The sequence below is a fragment of the Taurulus bubalis genome (genome assembly GCF_910589615.1).
Source record: "Taurulus bubalis genome assembly, chromosome: 3".
Classification (NCBI taxonomy): Eukaryota; Metazoa; Chordata; class Actinopteri; order Perciformes; family Cottidae; genus Taurulus; species Taurulus bubalis.
In genome coordinates this window covers 7,909,574-7,932,771 of record NC_136591.1, presented here as the reverse complement: position 1 = coordinate 7,932,771, position 23,198 = coordinate 7,909,574, and the positions used below count along the sequence as shown (strand labels likewise).

The following is a 23,198-nucleotide window of genomic DNA, read 5'->3' as shown; positions in this document are numbered from 1 at the left end:
GACGATTAAGCACTTTAACAACCTGGGTTGGAGGTTTGCTCCACGGTCACACAGAGGAAGAACAAGCCCTTGTTTGTTTGCCCATATGTTTGATTGAGTCATTACGATCAGACATCTGCTGAGGAAAGGAAGGTGTTAAGCTGTCATGAGAAGCACAAGCACACTGATGCCCGTCAGCTGCAGTGAAACAATCCCTTAAATATACAGTGCCTGCGGGAGTCAGCTGCAGTGGTGTCAACCGGAAAGTTCTCTACGCCAAAACGCTTTACTGAAAATGTCAACTTCATCAAAACAAAATTGGGTCAAATGCACTGAGTGCAAATTAAAATCAGCCGAGGGAGATGAAATTATTGTAATTAACAGCTCTTCAATCAAGCTGGAGTGTTGGAATTGTAGATTCATGTTTTATATCTATTGCTGAACTGCAGGGACCTTCTTAGGTGGTGCAATATGACTTCTTCCATCTTCTTCCACGTTTATCCACAGAAATACAAACACACTTGTGGACCTTTCGGACAAAGTTTTGACGACAACTATTGTGCCGACTTTTTAATTAGAACACGATTGGCAGGCCAGACAAAATTATCTTTCATTCAGGGTAATTCTTACCAACAATCATTTCTGTGAAGACTGAAAAACACATTGCAATATGAAAATATATGTGAACATATGGGCAGATTTTACATAACGGTATTCACAAATATCTTAAAAACATATCGTCAATGTTGCTAACATGATTAATACTGCACATGGAAAATAGATGACAATGCTTTTTTTTTAATGAAGAGTTGCAATAATTGGTGTGTTGTGCAATATATGAAATAAGTTTGGTGGATGTACGACAGAACATGTCAAAAACTTGTGAATAGATTTCAATTATTTTCGATGCAAAGTTGGCTCTCGACTGAAGGAACAAGTTATTAATGTGTGTACAGATCTACATTCAGCTGCAGATTCGGGAGTTGATCAAACATGCACATTTATTTTTCAATGTTTCGCTTTTTTTATCTGTATTAACTACTTTACCAACCTGTATGAAAAAGAAACATAACAAAAGTATCCTATGATTGCAAAACATTTCTATACATTTTCTAATGACGAAATAACACATTTAGAGGACTGTGAGGCTTTGGTAGAGGTTTGGCATCTAACATACCCAATGAGAAGTATATTTTATTTATTTATGTATTTCATTTCTTAATTCATTCATTAATTTAAATATATTGTAACAACCCTTGTTGTTAACCTGCAACAAAGACTTTTTTTTACAGAAACAGATGCAGTTCTGGGTCATGAAGACGCCATTAATCGACACACTTGTGCTTCCATACTTCGATGAAATCAGCTTCATTACTGGACATAATTACAAAACTCATCACTGCATCTTATATGATAAGGTCAGTTGGTCTCCTCCAACTGAAAGACGCAATAACCACTTATATTTTCTGTATTTATCTACAAATCTCATGTTGGAAAATAGCCATTTTATCTCTCATTTCGTTGCCCTGAAACTCTGGTCCATAGGGACCTCGCAGTAGTTTCAGACAGGGACTAGTGTGAGTTCATGTGCATAGGCCTACCAGGGTTGTATGAGGGATGGCACTGCACGGCTGCTGGTCCCGGATCATTTATAAACCCACATACGAGCCATGCTGGTAGCCCCGGAGCAGCGGAGGTCCTGTGGTGGGTGGCGGCACCGGTCCCAGCAGAGGCTCTCGTATGTAGACCAAGAAAGACATGTAATCCCTCGCTCAAAGCTGGAACGCATCATAGATGCAGGAAAATAAATATGGAAGGGGGAATGAGGGAGATAAGGGGAGAAGCTATTACCAAGAAGAGAGCCAACAATTAAGATGCAGATTTGTCTTTATTTTTTGCACGATTTTGAGAAGTAATCTCTAAATGGGACGCTGTAAAAACATTCAAGCCTGCAGAACAGACTAACTGTTAAGCCTTTCAATAAAGTATATCCTTTCTGAAACGAATTTCACTTCTACCAATCGTGGTGTTCTTCCCAAAGCTGAAGCTCTCGACCAAATGGGCCTGCACACACACCTTCGTTTCACAGTATACATGATTACATTTACACATGCAGGATTGAGAGTCCCTACTTTATTTGAGAAGATGTATTAACACCGCTCGCATTCTGCCTTACGCTGGCTCTCGCTAAGTGCTTTAGGTCACTCTTTCCTAATTTGGATCAATTATCCCATTTCCTCTCTCTGACACAGTGTTTCTCATTCAGCATAATGTGCCGGCTATTTGTCAGCGCTGTGCAATGTGCTCGCCTCTTCACTATTCGTGTACACTCGTGTCAGGGTGACTGAATGCAAGCTTTCTCTACTGTCTGAGGCTCATTTGAAATTCAAATATTGCCTCATTGCTGAGTCTCAATAATATTGACTTTCACTTACTCTCCAGAGGCATCAGGGATATATTTGGTACCAGATTGTGTTTTTTCTTAAGGAATGTATGCATCAGGGGCTTTTCTGGACTGCAATTAGATGCTGCAGGCAATGCTGAGTTTTATAAATCACCTTCGAATTACAGCCAAATATATCCAACATTTAAGATTAAGTAGAGGTTTTCTTATCAATTCGAAAATATTTTTTTTTTCTTATTTCCTTTTGCTTTGTAATTGGCCCACGTATTATACATAAGATGAAAAAGCATTAATATATCAATGTTACACTTTCCTCAACATAATTTAAATCCCTATTCTGCAACTCCTGAAAGATTACATTCAGACTTCAATATTTCTTTAGTAGTTTTAACCGTATGAATAGGAAGTGAAGTGGACACGGCAGCTGCGTCAGTGGTCCACTAGATGGAGTACTATATCACTGAAAAGGGTTTCTGTCAGATGCACACACAACTTCTGGATATCATCTCATAAAATGTTTGATTATTAATGACAATGTCAACTCCGAGAGTCAGCATTTCTGCTGTGACTGGAAACAGCCCCTAGTATTCAGATGAATTGTATTTTCTTTTCTTCTCACATGGCTTGTTCTTATTCGACTGATATTTCACAACTGTTTGGTAAATATGTATTCACAGAAATCCGGTTAATTCTGAACATCGAGGAAACATGGTTAATATGTTGAATTTAGACAATAGTATGTTGAATTGTTTGGTCTGCATAATGAGAGGAATGACGTAATTCCCAGAGCCTGAGGGGACGTCTACAAATGACTTTAATGAAGATATTAAGTCAGTGAAATGAAGCTCAAACCCTCAAATGTGTTGTGTTTTTGCGTGACGAATGAAGGCCCAGAAAAACAGGTTTCTTAATAATCTCCCAATGAGCGAGTCCTAGATGATTTCTGTGTTTGTGCTCTTACTTTTCTCACTGGACACAGCACACGCACACATAATCAAAATGTTCAACTCTGAACAAATACAAAGTTTTCACAGGCTTTAAATTCTTAATTTATTATCAAATTAATTTTCTCCTGACCAACTAAACAACGATTTTACCAATTTAATCATTTGTAAACCAATTGTTTCAGCGCTACTAATATTAACTAAATCATCCGTCATCAGTGAGCCAGTATGAATATGTGGAATATGAATATACCTCACCACAAGCAGTGGTGTTTAGTAACTAAGTGCATTTACTAAAGTACTTGTACTTAGACAAATTACACTGTGGGGACAATAACATATGTTGCATCATATCGCATCGTATTGTACTTATGTACAAGGGGGTTATTATGAGGTTATTATTACATAATATTATCAACGAATAAGATATTATTTATAATTATATACCAGGACTTTTTATTGAAAGAGGATTCCTTCTCGGTGGTATTGCTACTATTAAGTAATTTATCTCAATTATTGTTCTACCACTGCCTGCAGCGGAGCTTTTCATTTTGTGAAATATCAATTACTGGTACTTTTAATACTTTTGCCATGCAATGCAGTTTACTGGTTTGTCCAATAAATGTGATGCATGCATTACTGTTGAAAGAATCTGCAAGGGATAAATAGAAAATATTCAGATTAATATCAATTAATGATGAGACTTCTGGTATTTTATATTTTCCATTGGGTTGTTTTACTTGTATGAATGTAGACATGCAACCATAATGTAAACTGGAACAGTGCCAGATGTGGTGTTAACGTTAATAAGAGTAATTGAGACAACTGGGGTACACCATCCTAAAATTATCATTAAACTAATTATATTAGAGTCATTAGTGAGATTACATAGAGCTGCATCAGTGTATAACATCAAAGTGTAACATCAGCCCCAGACACACATAGAGAAATCTCTACAGGCTGCAACATCATAAACAGCACGGTGAAGGTGGTTGGGGATGGGCGGGCAGGGTGTGTTTTTTTCTGTTGATAAAGGCAGATATATAAATCAATAATCACATCTGTTTTAATCCAATTATGGTGTCAGTTTGAACTGGCATTACAGCGACAGTCCACAGAACAAATTGTGTCATGGGAGCTCGATGAAGAGTCAAAGTACAAACTATCTTTATTGACAGCAGTAAAAAGGATTATGGGTTTGGAGACTCAGCCATAATCAGATTCTATCATCACTTTTGAATGACATGAACAGTCTGACATACTTTGCAAAACACATCATTTATGTTGTGTAATTGTAATAGTAGGAAATTATCATTCCCACCCCTGTAGTCATATTTAAAGTAGACTCTTAAGGACGAACCCAAACATCACAGCTATTATTTCAATGCCTATACGTTACTGCACATTGAAAGCTCATTAATTCAGTGCAAAAATGGTGTTCCCCCCCTAGATTCATCCTCCAACTATCTTCTATAAACAACATCCATCATGGGAGGTGAGACAAACTACACTCCTTCATCTGTGGATCTTAGCTTTGCGTGCAGCATGCTAGAGATATAGAAACAAATGTATGTATGTATGCATGTATGTATGTATGTATGTATATTCTCTTTCTATAACATAATACACTTTTCTCTGTGTCATTCCCAAACGGCCCCTCTGCTGCTGCTGTTATATTAAATGAAAGTGGAGTCTTGAGATGACTGTGAGGACTTGAGGTGTGAACAATGTATTCAGTATTCTCTCAGTGTCCATATCCAACAGTCCAGCTCCGAGTACACAGATTTTTCTTTCAGGAATGCAGCGATAGTGCCCCATTGTCCAAGGACACAAGCTGAATGGCAACTACTTTGGTTCTTTAAAGAGAACACGCCTTTTCTCATTTCTCAAATTGACAAGCAACATTTAGCAAACAATGCATTTGAGAAGTTTGGATGTATTGTCAAACATTCCAGGCATCCGTTGGTTTCCATCAATGTCTGTACAATGTGAAAATCTCAACAATAAGCGCTGTTTAAATACAAAATATAGAAATCCACGACTGAGCAAACTCTTTCCACTCATGAAGACAATGGGATACAGTTGAAAGCCTCAGAAAAGCATGTAAGCTGACCTTACTTTGGGATGGTTTCCTCAATATAAAACAAACCTTTCAAATCAATTTGTGCTGAAAGTACATCACCATGCAACAAGATATCGCTTACAAAAAAATTAATGCAGACTGGAGGCTCACAGGGCATGAATCACAAACATATTTGAAAAAAAGGTGTCTGCTACTTGATTTTCATACCCTTAAAGACCCAATCAAAGTTGTGTACGAAATGTTTATGGTATGACAATATTTTCAAACACTCTGGTTGTATGGTCCAACTTTCTATTCTGGACAAATGTGAAGCTTCCAGTCTTCGTATTCATTGTAAACATGCCAGCTAAAGTTGTCAGTGTCAAATAGAAAGTCCTTCAGGACTCATTTTCATGCCAGGCACAAACAGGGCTACAGAGAAAAGATTGAGGAACAGAAAGGGGCTCAGTTGGCTCCCTGCCATGGGCAGCCATAGAAGCAACCCCCCCTCGCCCTAATCTCTGCTACAGAACAGTGGAACAGTGTTTAACTGTGCTGGGCGAACTGAGAGGCGTTGCCCTCAAGGTATTTATTAGTGTATTTTCGAGGTCGTGCGGCAATCTGCCCTACTTTTGACACAGTCTGTAAATGGCCACATCAGCAGACAGATAATCTGTGAGATAAAGAAGTGCATCTTCCATGCCAGATCAGGGGGGTTGAGGGGGTGGATGGGTGGAGGAGGGAGGGAGGGGTGTATATAAAGGGAGCCCAACGGGCATTCCCAATCCCACGGTCTGCTAGTGCTTCATCACCAGCTGCCTTCGACCCACAGCCATCCTGCAGCCATGACGTTCAACGGAACCTGGAAGGTCGACCGCAACGATGACTATGACAAGTTCATGGAGCAAATGGGTGAGTGTGTGTGTGTGTATGTGTGTGTGTGTGTGTGTGTGTGTGTGTGTGTGTGTGTGTGTGTGTGTGTGTGTGTGTGTGTGTGGCCTTCTGATTGAATTCATTCTAGAGCAATGCATGTAACCGTGTCATGTGTCTCCGTATAGGTAGACTTTGCTGTGAGAGTATTACGCAGAGCAGTGAGGCGTTGATAAACTGGAGGTGTTTATGGTGCTACATGCAATAATAGCAGTAGCTAAAATAAAGATATTTCTTTGGACTGGGATGAGTGAAAAGTGTGTAGATAAATTGTCATTTACAATTCAATTCAATTCCACTTTATTTCAGACAGTGGATCCATATTTCAAAAATACAATACAATTGTACCTTCAATACATAATCTTCATTTCATCCTAGAATTGAAAGAACCCAGCCACATGTTGCAATTCATTTTTCTGTTTCAGGTGTTAATATCATGAAGCGTAAACTGGCAGAGCACGACAACCTGAAGGTCACCATCGAGCAGACCGGGGACAAGTTTCACATCAAAGAGTCCAGCACCTTCCGCACTAAAGACATCGACTTCTCTCTGGGCGTCCAGTTCGACTACAGCCTGGCTGACGGCACCGAAGTCTCAGTGAGTGAACTGAAGCGGTTGAGACTTTATGAAACCAGGTGCTGTTTCTCCATTTCAACAGGGAATGGTTTACTTTAGGAAAGTAGGGGTTTTGTATTTTTTAGGTTTGATGGGTGCATGGCTAATGGGGAAAGTGCAAAACAAGCCAACTAAAGCCAAGGGAAAAGCTGCAGTGAATAATGACTTTTTTAGTGGATCTGTAGAGCTGGAATGAGGGATTAGCTAAATATGGAAAATAACGGCAAAACTAAACAAATGTCACCAACTAAAATAATAAATACAGAAAAGTAACACAACATAAGAAGAGCATTAACACTTCTATCACAACTGTATTTTGAACCAGGGTACGTGGGAAATGGAGGGTGACGTGCTGAAGGGCAAATTCACCCGGAAAGACAACAGCAAGGTCCTGACCACGACTCGAGCTCTGGTGGGAGGAGAGCTCGTACAGGTCAGTCGATCAAGATGAATTGAATAAAGGATATGCAATATTCTCATTTGTTTGGTTTCCATAAAGTAACACGCCTCTCTTTCTTTTCTTTTGATTGCCCCCTGCAGAGTTACAGCTATGAGGGAGTGGATGCCAAGAGGATTTTCAAGAAGCAGTAAACTTGAGTCCTAAAGTTTGTATTTTATTTTTATATAGATGACACAATGTAGATGTGTATTTTTTTTTTCTAACAATAAGACAGTATATGTCTCACAAACTTTTTCTAGAGTACTAAGAGAGGAATAGCTTACCAAAGCATCCCAATGTAATTATCTATGTAAAAGTGTCTGGAAACCTAAATGACTTAAAAACAAACCTAGAAGCAGTGGAATAAACAGGTAAAGTCAAAGATATCCTACTTAAACTTAATTCAACTATAGCTGGGCAGGCAGGTGAACAAAGTCAGATAATCAACTGATGTATTCAGTGTGAGAGACGAAGACTACGAAAGGAGAGTATAACAGGGAAATAAACACCAGAAGCTAATACAAACTAAGAGAAAACATCCGTCACCATGTCAGTGTAGCGTGCTTCAGAGAATCGTAGCAACCAGAGACTGTGGTATCTAGCCATGCAGATAGTTTGGGTTTTTCTTTGCCAAGATTTTTCTAAAATGGTATCTGAGACTTATATTGCCACCCTACTCCAAAAAAGGGGAATGTAATTTGGTGTTTCTCCCTGCATTGAAAGATGTCATTAAAAAAATTCAACCACGGGTTGTATTTTCAGAAACCATGTCCCAGTTACTGGTGATAATCCACAGAGCTTGTTGCCAACAGTTTCCAGAGGGACTACTTCATTGGTACAATGTAGTTCCAATGAAAGCCGCCCATGTGTTTGTGTATTATCCAAGGCAACGGGCGCTTTGTTTCTGCAGATACACGCTGCTGTTGCCTTTTTTTTTAAATGTCATTTTCAACACTGTGAGCAATGCCAAAGAAAATTCCTCCATCTCCATGGCTCTGGGGTGGACAAATACATCTTAGACATGAATACCTCAAGATCTTGGTAAAAAATACCAAAAATATCAACATGATTGGTTACAGCAAGAGGTGAATGTAACATTGTTTTGTTGTCATTTTGGAGAACTATACCCTTTAATTGTCTCCAACAGTAGGGCTGGACCACAGTTACTTAAACTTGACGTCCCTGGGCTTTTAACTGCATCAAAACAACACATTTAGTCCCACAATGATCTGCAACATTGCGATGAGAAGCAGTACAATAATGATCCCACACAACATGACATATGTTAGTCATTTTGCACTAAAGGTTCTTATACATCGTATTGTCTGTAACAATTAAACCATTTTCATCAATCACTTGTGTCTTGGTGTTATTTTCAAATGTTCTAAAGAGCCAGTGTGTAGGATTTAGAGGCGTCTAGTGATGCAATTTCAGATTGCAACCAACTGAATACCCCTCTGCTCACCCCTCCGTTCTGCTCACATTACCGTCATTTTACAAGCGTGTCGGAGAACTATCGTGGCCCTCAGGGAACGTAAACGTGCAAAAGGCCCTCCTTTGACCCAGTGTTTGATTTGTCCACTCTGGTCCACGGTAGAAACAAAGCCGCTTCGTTTGTAGATATGAAGGGCTCATTCTAAGCTTATGAAAGCACAATTTAGGTGATCATACACTAATGAGAACATATTTATGAATATTATAGACCATTTCTGTCAATAGGTCCCCCAGACCCTTACACACTGGCCCTTTTAACCGATGAATGCATTACTGTTGCTCCAAAAATCTACAGGTGTACACGTCAAGTTGCCTCCAAGCCAGTTAAGTCAACTTTTGTGTCAAGTTAAATGATAACTGTTATGGAAATTTAACTTGTCAATCTCCTTCAGTGGAAAACAGATGCGATGTGAAACACTTAAATGTCTTTAAGTATTTATTAAACAGAAACTTGGAAATAATTCAATTGAATGGGCAGAGCTCTTCCCCACAAATGGTTCGGAGGTCTGACCCGGAAAAAATAGTTCACATGAGTTTTATACATCAACAATTATTCTTTGAAATGGTTGCCCTCTCCCCTTTCCCCTCCCCCACACTGCCATCCGTGTGCAGACAGGGAACAGGCCCCGTCACCCAGCTGGCACCTGCCGCTTGGTTCATAATCGCTGTCTTGATAAGGGGAGCTAACGCTGCCTCAGCATTTCAGACTCTTAAGTCTCTCCTATGTTGCCTGACTGCAGTCCGGTCACATGATGACAGCAGGGTCTTGTGCTGTCATGGAAATGAGGATCCCTCACATGATGACCATGATGTACATGTTTTTGCTTTGCAATGGTGAGAGAAAAATAAAAGCATATGCACTGAGCACCTCTGACCACAAGAGGGCGACGTGTTTCTACTTTAACTTTTGAGTCGAAACCACGAGATGAAAAGTTGTAAATATAGATGGACAAATTAAGGAAATGGGCAGATGACTCGCCCTCCCTAACCTCACGGGTTTCTGGATTTTGTTGGCTCAAGAAGCTCAGTATCTCTTAAAAAGACAAGCACTATGCTTCATCAAGATGCAACCCCATATATATATATAAGTTTAAAACTAAGTTAATGAAACCCTGTGAATATAACTCTTTGAATATAAATTTGTGTAATATATCTGTATGTTTTATGATTTATGGTTGACACGATTGACTGACGATGCTTTTGAAGTTTTGCATGGTTGTTTGATTGCTTTGTTTTCTTATTTTTACTTATTTACCTGCTTAAATATTTTTTTTTTTTTTTTTTTATGGCTTCCTTGGCCAGATGCATGGTTCGTTATTTATATTCCTTTTTACTTTTGAAGGTTGTTTGTTTGGTAGACTGTAAAAATGCCTAAATAAAATATCAAGTATAAAAAAAAACATAATGGTCCTGCTAGATGGAGAGACTTTGCTGCTTGGGTAAATCTTGCGATACCAGGGTTCGGAGTAATACTTGATCCTATGGGTGAGTAGTTTTAACCAGCGTCAAGCTGATTACAGAGTTCATCAGGGATGTGGGTGAATATCTGTCATGTTGTGTATTGGGAAATATTATTGAAGCCCATTTCTGCCAAGAAGAGAAAAAAAAAGTAGATGAGCGTTTGTTAAAAATATATAAATGCTCATTGTACATCAACATTTGTATATACTGAGACAAAATGATAAGATAAGAAGTCAACATTTTTTGGCAAGATTTGTCATCATGACAGAAATGTGCTTCCATACAGGAGAGTTAACTTCTATATCCCAATATGCAAAAGAAAATCGTCCATTATCAATACATGTTGGGAAACAGAGAGCTGACGTTTCAGTGTAATACATGACATCAGACACATGTCTTCACTACCTCGCCCTACTGGATTCATGAAAGCCGTTGCAAAATTTAAAATAGATCAGAAAATATCTTCCAAGCACAATTGATAACTAATAAAGAGTAAAGGTGGCCTCCCTACAGACGCCCGTCTAAACAGCCTGAGATGACACGGGCATTGATCGATCGCATCCCCCCCGCTGAGCCCTGAGTTGCACCGTCTTTCATGGAGGTATAAACCCACCACGCACTGGGCTAATCTGGTGGAGGCGAGGCTGCTTTGAACACCGGTTCACCCCTGAATCCACCTTGGGGAGTGAAGTCCTCTGAGACCCCTCAGAAGCTGTAAGGTTTGAGGTCTGTGAGCCTGCAGATTTTAGTGCAAGAGAAAATAGGTTGGTGGGTTTCCTTTATTTGTGTTTGAATCAGCAGTCCAAAATGACTTTCCATTTCAGCATAAGTTTGGACAAGATTGTGGTTGAGTCTTACAGTTAATACCAGATGTGCATCTTCGCACAAACCCATGCATACAGTACATTTAGACGATGATTACAAATATCAGGATGAACTGTGTTCTTTTGACTCCATTACATGTACTTTATAGTGGTAGTTACTGTTAAGTTTGTACACTTACACAAGTACTGTGCTTAAGTACAATTTTAGATATTGTATAGTGTTGTTCTCGAGCACATTTGTCTCACATATATAGTTACTAGATCGTTTTCCGATTAAGATTTTATATACAGAACATGATCCAAGTACTTACCTACCACCACTTTAATAATAATAATAACGCTATGGCCATTCTGCATAATGAGTAGGCTACTTTAATTGTTTAGTATAGCATGGCATCACTACTTTTACTTCAATAAATTATGTGAACACTTCTTCCTCCACATAGATTGTGTGTGTATTAAGTTTATGAAATAGGTTGATAATTCCTTTAAACACATCACGAGTATAAACAGCAGTTACAGTGTTTATAATGCCAAACCTCTACTTGTAATGGTTTATTGTACATTGTGTTACCGCTACTTTTTACAAAGTAAAGGATCTAAATACTTCACTAAATAAGCACTGCTTATAGGAACAGTGTCATGTACTGTAGATGAACCTTGTAATGTGTTTTTGTATCCATTAGGTGGCGCTGTGGATCCCTTTATTTTCTGAGAGAAAGGGCCTTTGGTTGTTCTATGATGTCATCCTCAGTTATGATCTAAGTTCATCATATGACACATACCTTATTTGTACAGGCAGACCCACACCTACATCATTATTGATTATTATCTCTACTCAGATTATTAAAACAATATCTGTATTCAAAGAGAAGATTGAAGCGACATGAAATCTGTGAGAAACAGGAAAGGAAAGTTGTGGAAGCGTTAGCCCTCAGTGTTTTGATTGCTGTGAGACTGAGGGAGCAGGGGCCCCTCAAGGGAGATAGAAGCCATGGATGAGAGAGGAGGAGGAGGAGGAGGAAGAGGAGGAGGAGGAGGAGGAGAAATAGTGAGGTGGGCAGAGAAAAGACTGAGAACGAGGGGAGCGAAGAGAGGACAGTGGAGGGAGAAAACACAACACTCCTAGCTGTCCTTCACCCCCCTGCTGTGAAATCAAATTCACTGACTCACTCTGAAGTCTGCAGCTCATTTCAAAGTGTAACGATCACTAAAGACACCAACAGCTCGGAGGGGAAATCTTTCCAAGAAGGCACAGCCCCCTTTTGGCCGATCATTGTTGAGACAATGACTGTGCAGACCTTTGCAGACATATGCAGGCTGCTGAATGATGAGTCACCAGTTAGTCAGTGCTGGATACTCTATCTGAACCGTTTTCAAATGCCTTGAGACTTGGACATTATTGAGGATTTAATGCCGCTGCACATACTCAGAAGGCCCTTTTACCAACTGTGTGAATACAGAAGTTATGTTATAATATTATTATGATAAGTGATCACGTATGTTGATGATGAATTGCCAGTTACACATCAAGTTAAAGAAAAAACGACCAGACTGTTCACTGAGGTCACTTCCTCCTAATGCTGGTATTACAACGTCTTGATAATATTAGATCATCTAGATGGATCATGGGAAAAACAACCACGGTGCAAGATCCACAAGATCAACATGACGACAGTGAGCCCCCCAAAAAAATGAAGCATGTTCGACTTTTTGACGCGTTTCAGGTCACAGCTTTGGTTATAAAAGGACCGGGTGGACTCACACAGTTGTAAATCTTCTCCAAGTCCACAAAACACATGTAGACTGGATGACCCCCATGACCCCAACAGCCCAGGGAAAAGAGATGGTCCACTGTCCACTGAATCCGCATTGCTCCTCCTGGATCTGAGGTTCCACGGCCGGTTAGAGGCCCCTTTCCAGCACCTTAAAATAAACTGCCCCAGGGAGGCTGAGCAGTGGGATTTTGAAAACAATTCGAAAATCATGAACTGCTTACAACTCCTCATCATACGACATAAACTTGCAACAAAAGGTCACAAGTAGTTCAAAAGGTTTTGTAGCCAGAGCATTAAATGAATCATGAACACATTGTGAACCTGCAGACTCTTCAAGGACTGTGTGTAACAGCAATGTATGATAGCACACCATGTGCCTATACAGTAAGCAGCGGTCAATGTTCCCCCGCAGTGAGCAAAAAGCGCCACATCGGTGAAATTAATACAAAATACCGGACTTGATTGTCCAGTGCCAAGTAAAAACAGACACATTTCAGCAAGGACATTTGTCTGGCACGCTGCAGCTGGAAGAGGATGGATGGAATGGGACAGAAACACCTCCTTAATGGACTTGTCAAAGGGAGTAACACCATTACAAAGTGTTGCCAGTTGGGCGTATGCATGCATGCATGTACGCAGATTAATATGTCCCCTTGCCCCCACGCAGGCGCCTTTATCCCCCACTTTACTCCACTCTGACACCCTGTGTGCAACCCCTCCAGGCATGGACGTGTGTGTCATGTGAGAGGCTGCTGCGTGCCACCTGCTGTGACTGAGCAGGCGGAGGAGAACAGAGACAGCAAAGGCAGAAACTAAATTGGCTGTGGCCTCTGTCTCAGGAGTGGCCACCTCCTGGGTTAGGTGGGCTATTCTTATAGAGGCCAGTGAGAGGGCTGCAGCTCCCCTGGTGCACAAACCACTTTATAGGATCCCACATCATGTTTTGATGTGGGGGGAGGTGTTATCCAATGACAAGTGTGAGAGACAGGAAGAGGAGCTTTACGCAGGTGGATTTCTTTGTGGGTAAAAAAAGGCAACTTCTAGGTACAGTCAAAATGTGAAAAATCAAAGTATTAATATCTTAGAAGATGGAGTGACAACACTGCCAAAAGGAATCGATCATGTTGGAATTATACTGGTATTTTTGTTTGCGTATTTATGTATTTGAGAACAGATTTGATGATGTAATCATTTATGTTTTTTGCTCCTTTTAAATATATTTTTTCACAGCTGTTTGTCAGTTTTGGGGCTCCACACTACAAATCTGTTTGGTTTAAAACACTCACACAAAAACACTAAACATGAACTTGAAGCAAGCCTCACGAGGCACTATCACAATCACATTCGTAAATATGAAATAATGTAATCATGACTGCAGGGATGACGTCAATCTTTAATGGCAGACGGCCTGAAATGTCTTCATTTAACATTTTCATAAAAACTCATTTTGATCACCTTTTTTTTTGGGGTTTCAAACAAACAAACCTCTGCAATTCACTGAAATACAGTTTCTCCTTACAGCGGCTAAAGTACATAAATATCAACAGTACTGTATGCATTAAGAAAAAGAAAAGAAGAACACACACACACACACACACATGCCGTGAACATGCACAGTACACACAGGTACACATGGTCTACTGAAACCATTGACAAAGGGAGGGATCATCATATTCATTTCCAGTAACTTCTGTACCGTACTGCTGGCAAAACACAAAAAGATCCATTCGTTCAAAGTTTTTCTCTGAATTTCACAGTGAATTATGTAGGTTTAACAGTATTCATATATCAGATACAAACACAAAAAGAAGCTCTAGAAAATTACCAAATGAATATACAATTAAACTTACAATAATACTTACAATGAATTATATGATGGGCATCTTCTAACTTTAAAAACATAATACCCATAAAAACACACACGCACGCACACACCCACACACATCTTATAAATACTTGTTCTAATAAATTTGGTGCCACACATGGCTTAAAAAATGTCTGTAAAAGCATAAACTGCTCCAGAAAATCAGTTGACATGATGTGCATATTATTATTATTATCCATTACAAACACTGACTATATGATTCAACCACTCCAATATGATTGTACACACCTGGGCTAAACATTACAGGGAAGATTGTTTTTCTTGCAGTTTTTGATCGTCACATCACTGCAATGTGACTTGGCCTTATCAGAAAAGTACAAGAATCGCTCTTTGTTTTTGTAAGAATGCGACATGAATGAAGATTTTGGCGTCAAAATGTCACAGGAATATGATCACTCGATGATATGTCAAACAGCAAAGACGTTATTGCAGGCCCAGAATACACACGATTACAAAAGTTTTTTGTTTTTTTTAACACTCCAATCATCACTATGTAAATCTACAAAAGCAAGTTGAATCACGTTGGCTCCCTAAAAATAGACAAAAGAGACAAATTGCTTAAAGTGAATATCCTTTCAAATGCAGAGTGGCTCTTTGGAGTGACACCAAAAGAGACATGCAGCAAAAAATAAAGTCATACTTCATAAGAAATCAGACTGAGGACTACAAAGCAGTCAAAAACGGAATAATTCCACTAGCCTAAATAGCTCTCCAGTGTAAAATAAAATGCCTTTGGTCTTTTGTTTCTCGATACTGTGCTGCTGTCCTCCTGTTAGAAAATGAAGGAGCACATTCCTTATTATAGCCGGGCTCAGTTTGCCATTTTTTGCAGTCTCTGGGGTAACTCTACCTTCACCAGCGATGGCTTATTTCTGTCAATGCCTCTTTCAACACATCTGATTACCTCTAACTGCAAAATGGCGAGTGGGATCAGGTGTTGTTGTTCTCACTCAGAGTTAACATTGACTGCTTAGTTGAACCAAAGCACAGCAGAGGACTAATATGTTTGCTTCACCAGGTAACGACACCACACAGGAGACACACATGAGCATCCCTAAAACCACACAGTATGTAGAAAAGACAAGGGCAAACCCACCGGACTGCTTCGGTATAGCAGGCCGACTTACCATTTTATAATGGCACTAAACAGGAAGGACGGAAAAAAAAGAAAGAAAGAAAGAAGTGTGAAAGTTCCTCACACACTTTCTCACAACATGAACCAATCAAACAGAACCATTTCAAACAGTCTTGATTACAAAAATACTTTTTTGTATTTCTTTAAAATATCTAGAAATGTACAGCATTGTTTTTTTTTCTCACTTTTTTTTTGCAAAGTCATGCTTCAACATGTATTTAATAATCATAATAACATTAATATGAATGATATACAGAATAGTAATAATTATAGTCGTATAATAACATCACCCGGCAGCGCTTTAGGCACACTTCTACAGGTCTGGCCTTGCTGAGTGACTGCATAAGATGCAGTTTTGCGCTCCTTTGGTGGGACGTCTTCGCACTCGCATTATACAGAATGCACAGCGAGAAGCCTGCTAGCGTTAGACAGGCGATGCAGTCAACTGGCTCACAAAGGGTGTGCGCGCCTTTGTCGTGCACGTCCAGTACCTTTCACGGAGGTGTCAGAGGAGGTGTAGCCAAAGCGCTGCCGGTAAATCTTGAGTATGTAACAGTATAAAAAAGGACTTGGGGGAGGAGGGGGGGCTCGATGTGTGATGGAGGCGGGGTCCAGAATGTCCTGAGGCCCATGAGGCTGCTGATGCCTGAGAGAGAGAGACAGAGAGAGACAAGGAACGGTGGTGAGGTTGCCATGGTCACTGCACACGAACCCCCGTACACTAATGAAAACACAGGGGATCGCGTGGAACTGTTGCACGAACACATCCACACACCCATAGATTCACGCACGCCATTGCTAGACACACACACAACACTGACGCGCACACACACACAAAACGCCTTTCTGGTTTCCCCCCTCAATTTTCTCGCGCTTGCCAATCCGGAAAGCCAAGACCACATGCACACATTTATAATGCTGTGATTCGGGGTTTGGTTTTCAAAACATCCTCTGTTGAGCAAAAACTGAAACATACACTGATGAAAGTTGACACGCTGTCAATATGGCTTGGCGCTGCTGTGTATGTCTTTGGCAGTGCCAAACAATCCCCACCCCCCGCCACCAAAAAAGATAAAATAATAAACCTGGCCTTTCACAGCCTCTTCTACAAATCTACATTTTCATATCAGTGCCAGAAGTACACAGAGGCGAGGTGAGATTTACACCTTTTGTCCTATTTTGTTGGGATCAATGGTCATGAAGTCCGAGGCGTGAACTCACCGACGGTGCGCTGCTCCATGAGCCGGAGTCGGGTCAGTCCTCCGGGTTTCTAATTGGATACGAGAGGCAATCAGCAACGCCCGTCACAGCCGGCCACGGCCACCATCACACATCAGGAACCTGAGGACACAAAAGGAGGGAGAGTTTTACTGAAGCGAACAAGCTGCAACAGCATCCTCACTTCCAGCGGAATGTTCTCGGTGTTGATTCAACATGGATTGTGTGAGGTTTCTGTTATTGCATTTGACCACTATATAGTCATGATTTGTAAGGGATAAATACTTTCAAAAGATAGGGTAATAACACTGCAACTACCTCTAAATCCCTCAAACTCAAGCGCTGCACTCAAACGAGACACAACCTCATGATGTAAAGCTTCTTCATCGCCGTTATGGCAAAGTACAGCTGTGCAAAGCTTTAAAGGGACACTCCACCAATTTGCACCTCCTTATAGTTGGGGGATTAAACAAAGTGAAAAAATTAATAGCTAATGAACCAGTATGATGATATTTAGTCCCTAAAGTGACCCTATACTTCCCACAATGCAACTTCAGCTTTCATATGCTCTCAGTTTGGTAAAGGCCACACCTTTTAAACTTCACACACAGTTTTTGTAATGCAGGCTTTCTGTTAAAATGTAGTCTTTATGCCCACGCCAAGATTAGTCAAGTGATGTCTCGAAAGTCATTTTCTCAGACTTCAACAAAGCTCCTCCGTGGCCACAGAAGACATCATAAAACTCTGTTCTCAGGATTGTGCAGCGAACACTCTAACCAGGGGACTACCCCTTTAAAAAGCCAAATTCTTTCAAGCTCAAAGTCCAACTGTGACAAACAGGATGTTAGCTGACAATAGTCTTAAATACTTATGTGGAACTGCTTGCTGCCTAACAACCATATCTCCCATGGTCCCTCTCCACCACAACTCCACTATCCGCAACACCAGCAGACCGAAGAGAAAGGTCAACCCTCTGACCCCCACACCCACCCCCAGATGTATCACCAAAAATAGACATGTCTTGGAGGCCGTGGTAACTTGGGTTTCGGGGAGAGGGGGACTCTTTGGAACAATAAACAATTAGTAAACCAAACATGACCGTAAGAGACAGAGAGGCAGGCAGTTGCAGGCAATGGAGGGAGACGGGTTGGGAACTGTTCCCCGCGTTTTGGAAGGGGCACGGCTGGCCTAGCTAATGCCCTGTTGCGCGTTCAATCAAGGATGAGGGAATCGATGCGTTATACAGCCGCTCGGCTAAGCTGATGCGACGCATACTTCCAGATCACCCTATTTGTTCTGGCTGAGACGCCAAGGTTAAAGATTGGGTTGATCATTGAACATGTCTGTGCGGATTAGGGAACGGTTTAGTGATTCGCGAGCTTAATGTGTTACATCCAATAACTCGGCCCAGGCGCATAATGTGGGATAGGTAAACACGGAGTGTTTGACAATGTGGGAGGTGACTCAGTTTCTCATGAATGTGTGGACTGTTTCCTTTTTTTTTTAGTGTTCCTGTGTGTGTTATCAGTGATCATTGATCTCATGCTGGAAATGAAGAGAATGTATATCCAACATTTGAGAGTGCTTTGCTCTGCAGCTCCACTGTCTGTAGTCCGTGTTAAATGACCACAAACTGGTTCAACTCACGGACTGCGAATCATTTACAGGACAATTAACTATTCTGCCAACAACGCTGCTGTGTTTTAGAAAGCTGAATGTACTTTTGCTCCCATTCTGGCATCAATGGTAGCCATTAATTTCTGTATGACACGAGAGCCAAATCTTACTGTGTAATCCACCACAGTACACGTAAAGTCTGAATTCATTATTGTTCAAATTAGAACCTAATTTATGTATTTGTGGTGTTGCAGTTGAAATTGCCAGTTGTTTTCACCCCATCACATTTATATTGGATTGATTTAAAGATCGACGGATAAGTAAGAAAAACGCCAAACATATATTTGAGGTCAATAAGAAAATGTCTCCATAAAACAGTTTGTCATTCAAAGAGCACAGATTTTTTTATGTTACACTCATACTGTGGTCACAATTCTTTAATAATCAATATACCTTTTCTTTATAAAGGCTTTACGAGTGGTAACTATTGGAATAAATAATGGTTCATGAATCATTTACAAATGTTTTATGGATCCATTATAAGCCATCAATGAGAAAAATATATGGTTGACAGGTTGTAAAAAAAAACTTTGGCTGGTATTTATCTTTTCTACTTGGAACTAATTCTGCTAAAGATGTTGGTATTCTGTTAACAAATGCTTCAAATATTTAACTATAGTTTAAATTCAACATATTAACATATAGCACTTTTCAGAAAGAAGAGGATTGGTGAAAAAATGTAAAACTGAAGAGCCCATATTCAAGAATGGTCAGTGAAAATGTAAAGTACACTCAATTTGTAATTAATTAGTGAAAACTTCATACTAACACAGCCTTTTAAGATCTCTACCTGTGCAGCGCGGCCATGAAAAAGAGGCACATCTGAAGCCCCTTTAATCCGAAGAAAAGCCTTTAGGCCCTGGCTGTGTTTCTCACATACCAGCGATAGCTGCTGGAGCTGGGTGGTGATGAATGCAGCTGCTGACATGCATCTAGCTCCTGAGACCCAGTGCAGGGACAAGGCCACAGTGTTGCAATAGTGTATGTGTAGGTGGGTGTGTGGGTGTGTGGGTGTGTGTTATGTGTTATATGTCAGTAGGGGGTGAAGGAATAAAGTCCCAGATCCTTATTAGAAGGGGCCCCAGCTGGCCCTCAACTCTCCAGTGGGAGTTAGTCCAACTTTGTACAGGAACTATTGGTTTTGTCGGGCTATTGGCCAAAAATCTCCTCGGGGCAGGCAGCCAGACACACACACACAGACACGCACACACATACACACACATGTCTCTCAGGCTCACACACAAGCGTGCATGATACACATACACACTACACTCCCCCACCATGTCTTGTCAGATGGAAAATCCGGATTACCTTTGCCTCGAGTTCACTGGGCATTAATGTCCACTATTAGGTTGTGTTTTGATCTAGCTCTGTGCCGGAGCATGAATGTCAAATATAATTCTGCTTCACAAACATTCAGATGAATGACTAGACTCAGCCTCCCGGGTTATTACAATAACAAAAACGTACAATGTAATGTATTTTTAAAGAGTCAACAGTGTGTAGCTACCGGCTCCAAACTGCATGAAGTGGAACTGCTGTGAATACACTTTGCAAAATGGCAAATCCTTTGACAGGCAGGATGCCAGGTGATTAGGACAACTCATTACCAGCGATGACTAAAAGACCCCTGAACACTTCCTCACTTTCAGCTGTTCACACACACACATTCATGTCTCCCACAGTAAGACTTCCTAAGGCGAGCCACATACTCGGACCGTGAGCGGTCCCCGTTCGTCAGATGCCGAGTCAACCGCTGACCGACCACAAGCCTCTCAGGACTGTGGAGCTGGAAGCGTCTTTGATTTCCCCTTATTGAAGGTTTGCTGTCACCCGACGCCTTTCAGCATGAGTAACAATTCACAAGCGCTGCCTCTTTTCCATGGAGGACAGATTGTACAATAGCGGTGCGACGCAGACAGCTTCTCTCTGTCACCTCAGTTCAAGTGTGTTCTCGTTGTCTTGCAGCTGAAATTGTTTCAAAGTGTTTCACAAGCGCTGCGCTTAACGGATTGCATTGCACAAATAAGTGACACCATCGGCACGGCCCACATCAAGACATCAAGTAACTGTGTTTCTAACTTGACGATAGCTATTGAGCCGACAAGAAGGGCCAAAAAAAACACAAGCTGTTTGTTTGCCAAGCTGCAAAATGTCAGGGACAAACAGAGCAGCAAGGCTAACTCAACACCGGCAGTTGACTGGAGGAAATGACCAGCATTTCTTCTTTAATTACCATACAGATACAGTGAACCATGATCCATTAGGTTTTACTGTGTATGTATTTACTTAGGAGATATAATGTCACAGTGTGATTCCCCCATTATATCAGACGTTTAAGTCATGCTCTCATGCAAAGTAATTCACATTAAATGACCTTGCTAATGGGCATATTATCGTATGGTTAGCCAATGCCAAGAAGTCTGTGTTGTGTAGTTTTGGATGAACTTGTTCAAGAGATTTCGGAGATTCCTCCGCCACAATACAATGACAAGGGTCTATTTCTTACTAGAAAAAGTAGTTCCAAAGAAAACGGTTCCCAGTGAGTCTGTGGTTTTCTGGAGTAGCACGAATCTGCTGACTAATCGACGTATACTTTTCCAATGCTATGACCACCACCAACAAAAGCTCTCTCACCTTGATGGTACTTGTACAACTCTGAACCCAACAAAAACACAAAACTATACGACAAAGAATCTGTTTTCTTTTTTGACCTGAACCTCTTTGATTATGTGCATGTTGTTGTGTGTTTGCCTGGGCATAATTTTAGTGTGTTGCTTCTGTGTATACCTGCTGCAGTGGCCTTTAATTATCACAATATGCTTGCTGGATGTCTCAGCTTCACTTCATCCTCCACGGAGAGCCGGAGGTGGGGATGTTGTTGTTTCATTGAGGGGCTAATATCCACTGGGGCAGCGTGACCGGCCAAATGACTTCCTCCTGGTTTGATAGAGGAGTAATTATTTCCTCAAGGCCCCTCCCTCCTCCACTCCCTTCCTTCTTTACCCCCCTGACAGAGACGCAATCCCCAAAACATCAAATTACTCAAACAGCTTTTTTCTCTCTAATATAGTTTGTTTAGTGTTTGGAAATAGATAAATCAGCAAATATGCAGGGTTACAAGGGGACCACAGGACCAGCACCAATCAACAGCTTGATGAATGTGAGCCTCCACGCTAGCCACCCACTCCCCACTCACTCCCCAAGGGGTCGGGAGAACATGTTTCTTCTTGTCCCGAGAGTTGGAGGGAGGTTACTGGTGACAGTGTGACTGGCGCCAAGTGCAAAAACACACACACACACACACACACACACACACACACACACACACACACACACACACACACACACAGAGACACAGACACACACACAGTCAGCCAACAGAGATACACAGACTAGCAGGGGATTTGTTGTGCTTTGTGGGTTTGTTTTTCTACAAGCATAACAGCGTTCAGTTTTGCGAGAGCTCATGTGCTGTGGAGCTCACGCATGGCTACAGTTGCCTCGTATACTTATCTAAGCACTTATTAGAATCCAATTGCTCTGTTTCCTGTCTGCAGCTCCACTAAAATGAATTCATCTGCAATATATTTTAAGTACAGCCCCACGGTAATCATTTTTTAATAAAGATTCATAAGAATGGCCCTTCCGGCAATAACCAGGTACCTCAGCAGATCATGGTGCATGTTCCACATTTACGACCTCTTGGAGCAACACATCCTCCGTCTCTTTCTGTCTTTATAATTCTCCACTGTGCACTTTGTCATAATGTGAAAATTACCAAAAAAGTTGTATGAATTAAAAAATGTATTTCATCCTGCCAGGGTTTGACAACATGACAAACATTCCCTAATATGTTCTGTACAGTACCAACATTATTATGGGACAATATTCAGTGTTTTTTATGATAATAAACTTTCCCTCACATACAAGTGCACTGAATATCAGGCGATCTGTGGAACTAATATGTCCCCTCTGATTCTCCACAAAAAACAATTCAGTGTGAAAAGGGGATATTGTTCTGAAATCATAAATAATTATAATATTCTGATCCTCTATTTAAAGCTGCACTAATCAATATTTTGACATTAATGACGTATAATGTGAAAGGGCTCACTTGTAGGGACGAACCCACAGATAATCAGATCATAATCCAGAAACAGTGAGTGTCTGTTTGCAGCGAAAAGCTCAGCATAAAATATCAGAGAGACAAAAACGGAACTAAACTGAGAGAAAAAATTGGACTTGCATGTCTCCAAATGAACATCACAACATCATAAAGTGTGATGTTGTGTATGAAGACATGGCACCAAATGTAACGATGGACACTAGCTGTGAAATAAATGTGGTGA

General features: G+C 40.7%; 1 protein-coding gene across 1 annotated transcript; it reads left to right on the top strand.

The window, feature by feature from the left end:
* The first annotated feature begins 6,191 nt into the window (after positions 1–6,191).
* Positions 6,192–8,708, top strand: LOC306734850 (fatty acid-binding protein, intestinal-like). Its single transcript, XM_079216254.1, has 4 exons — positions 6,192–6,301; positions 6,745–6,917; positions 7,261–7,368; positions 7,476–8,708. Exons 1-4 carry the CDS (start codon positions 6,235–6,237, stop codon positions 7,524–7,526), a joined length of 399 nt encoding a protein of 132 aa, XP_079072380.1. The 5' UTR covers positions 6,192–6,234; the 3' UTR covers positions 7,527–8,708.
* Positions 8,709–23,198: the final 14,490 nt, after the last annotated feature.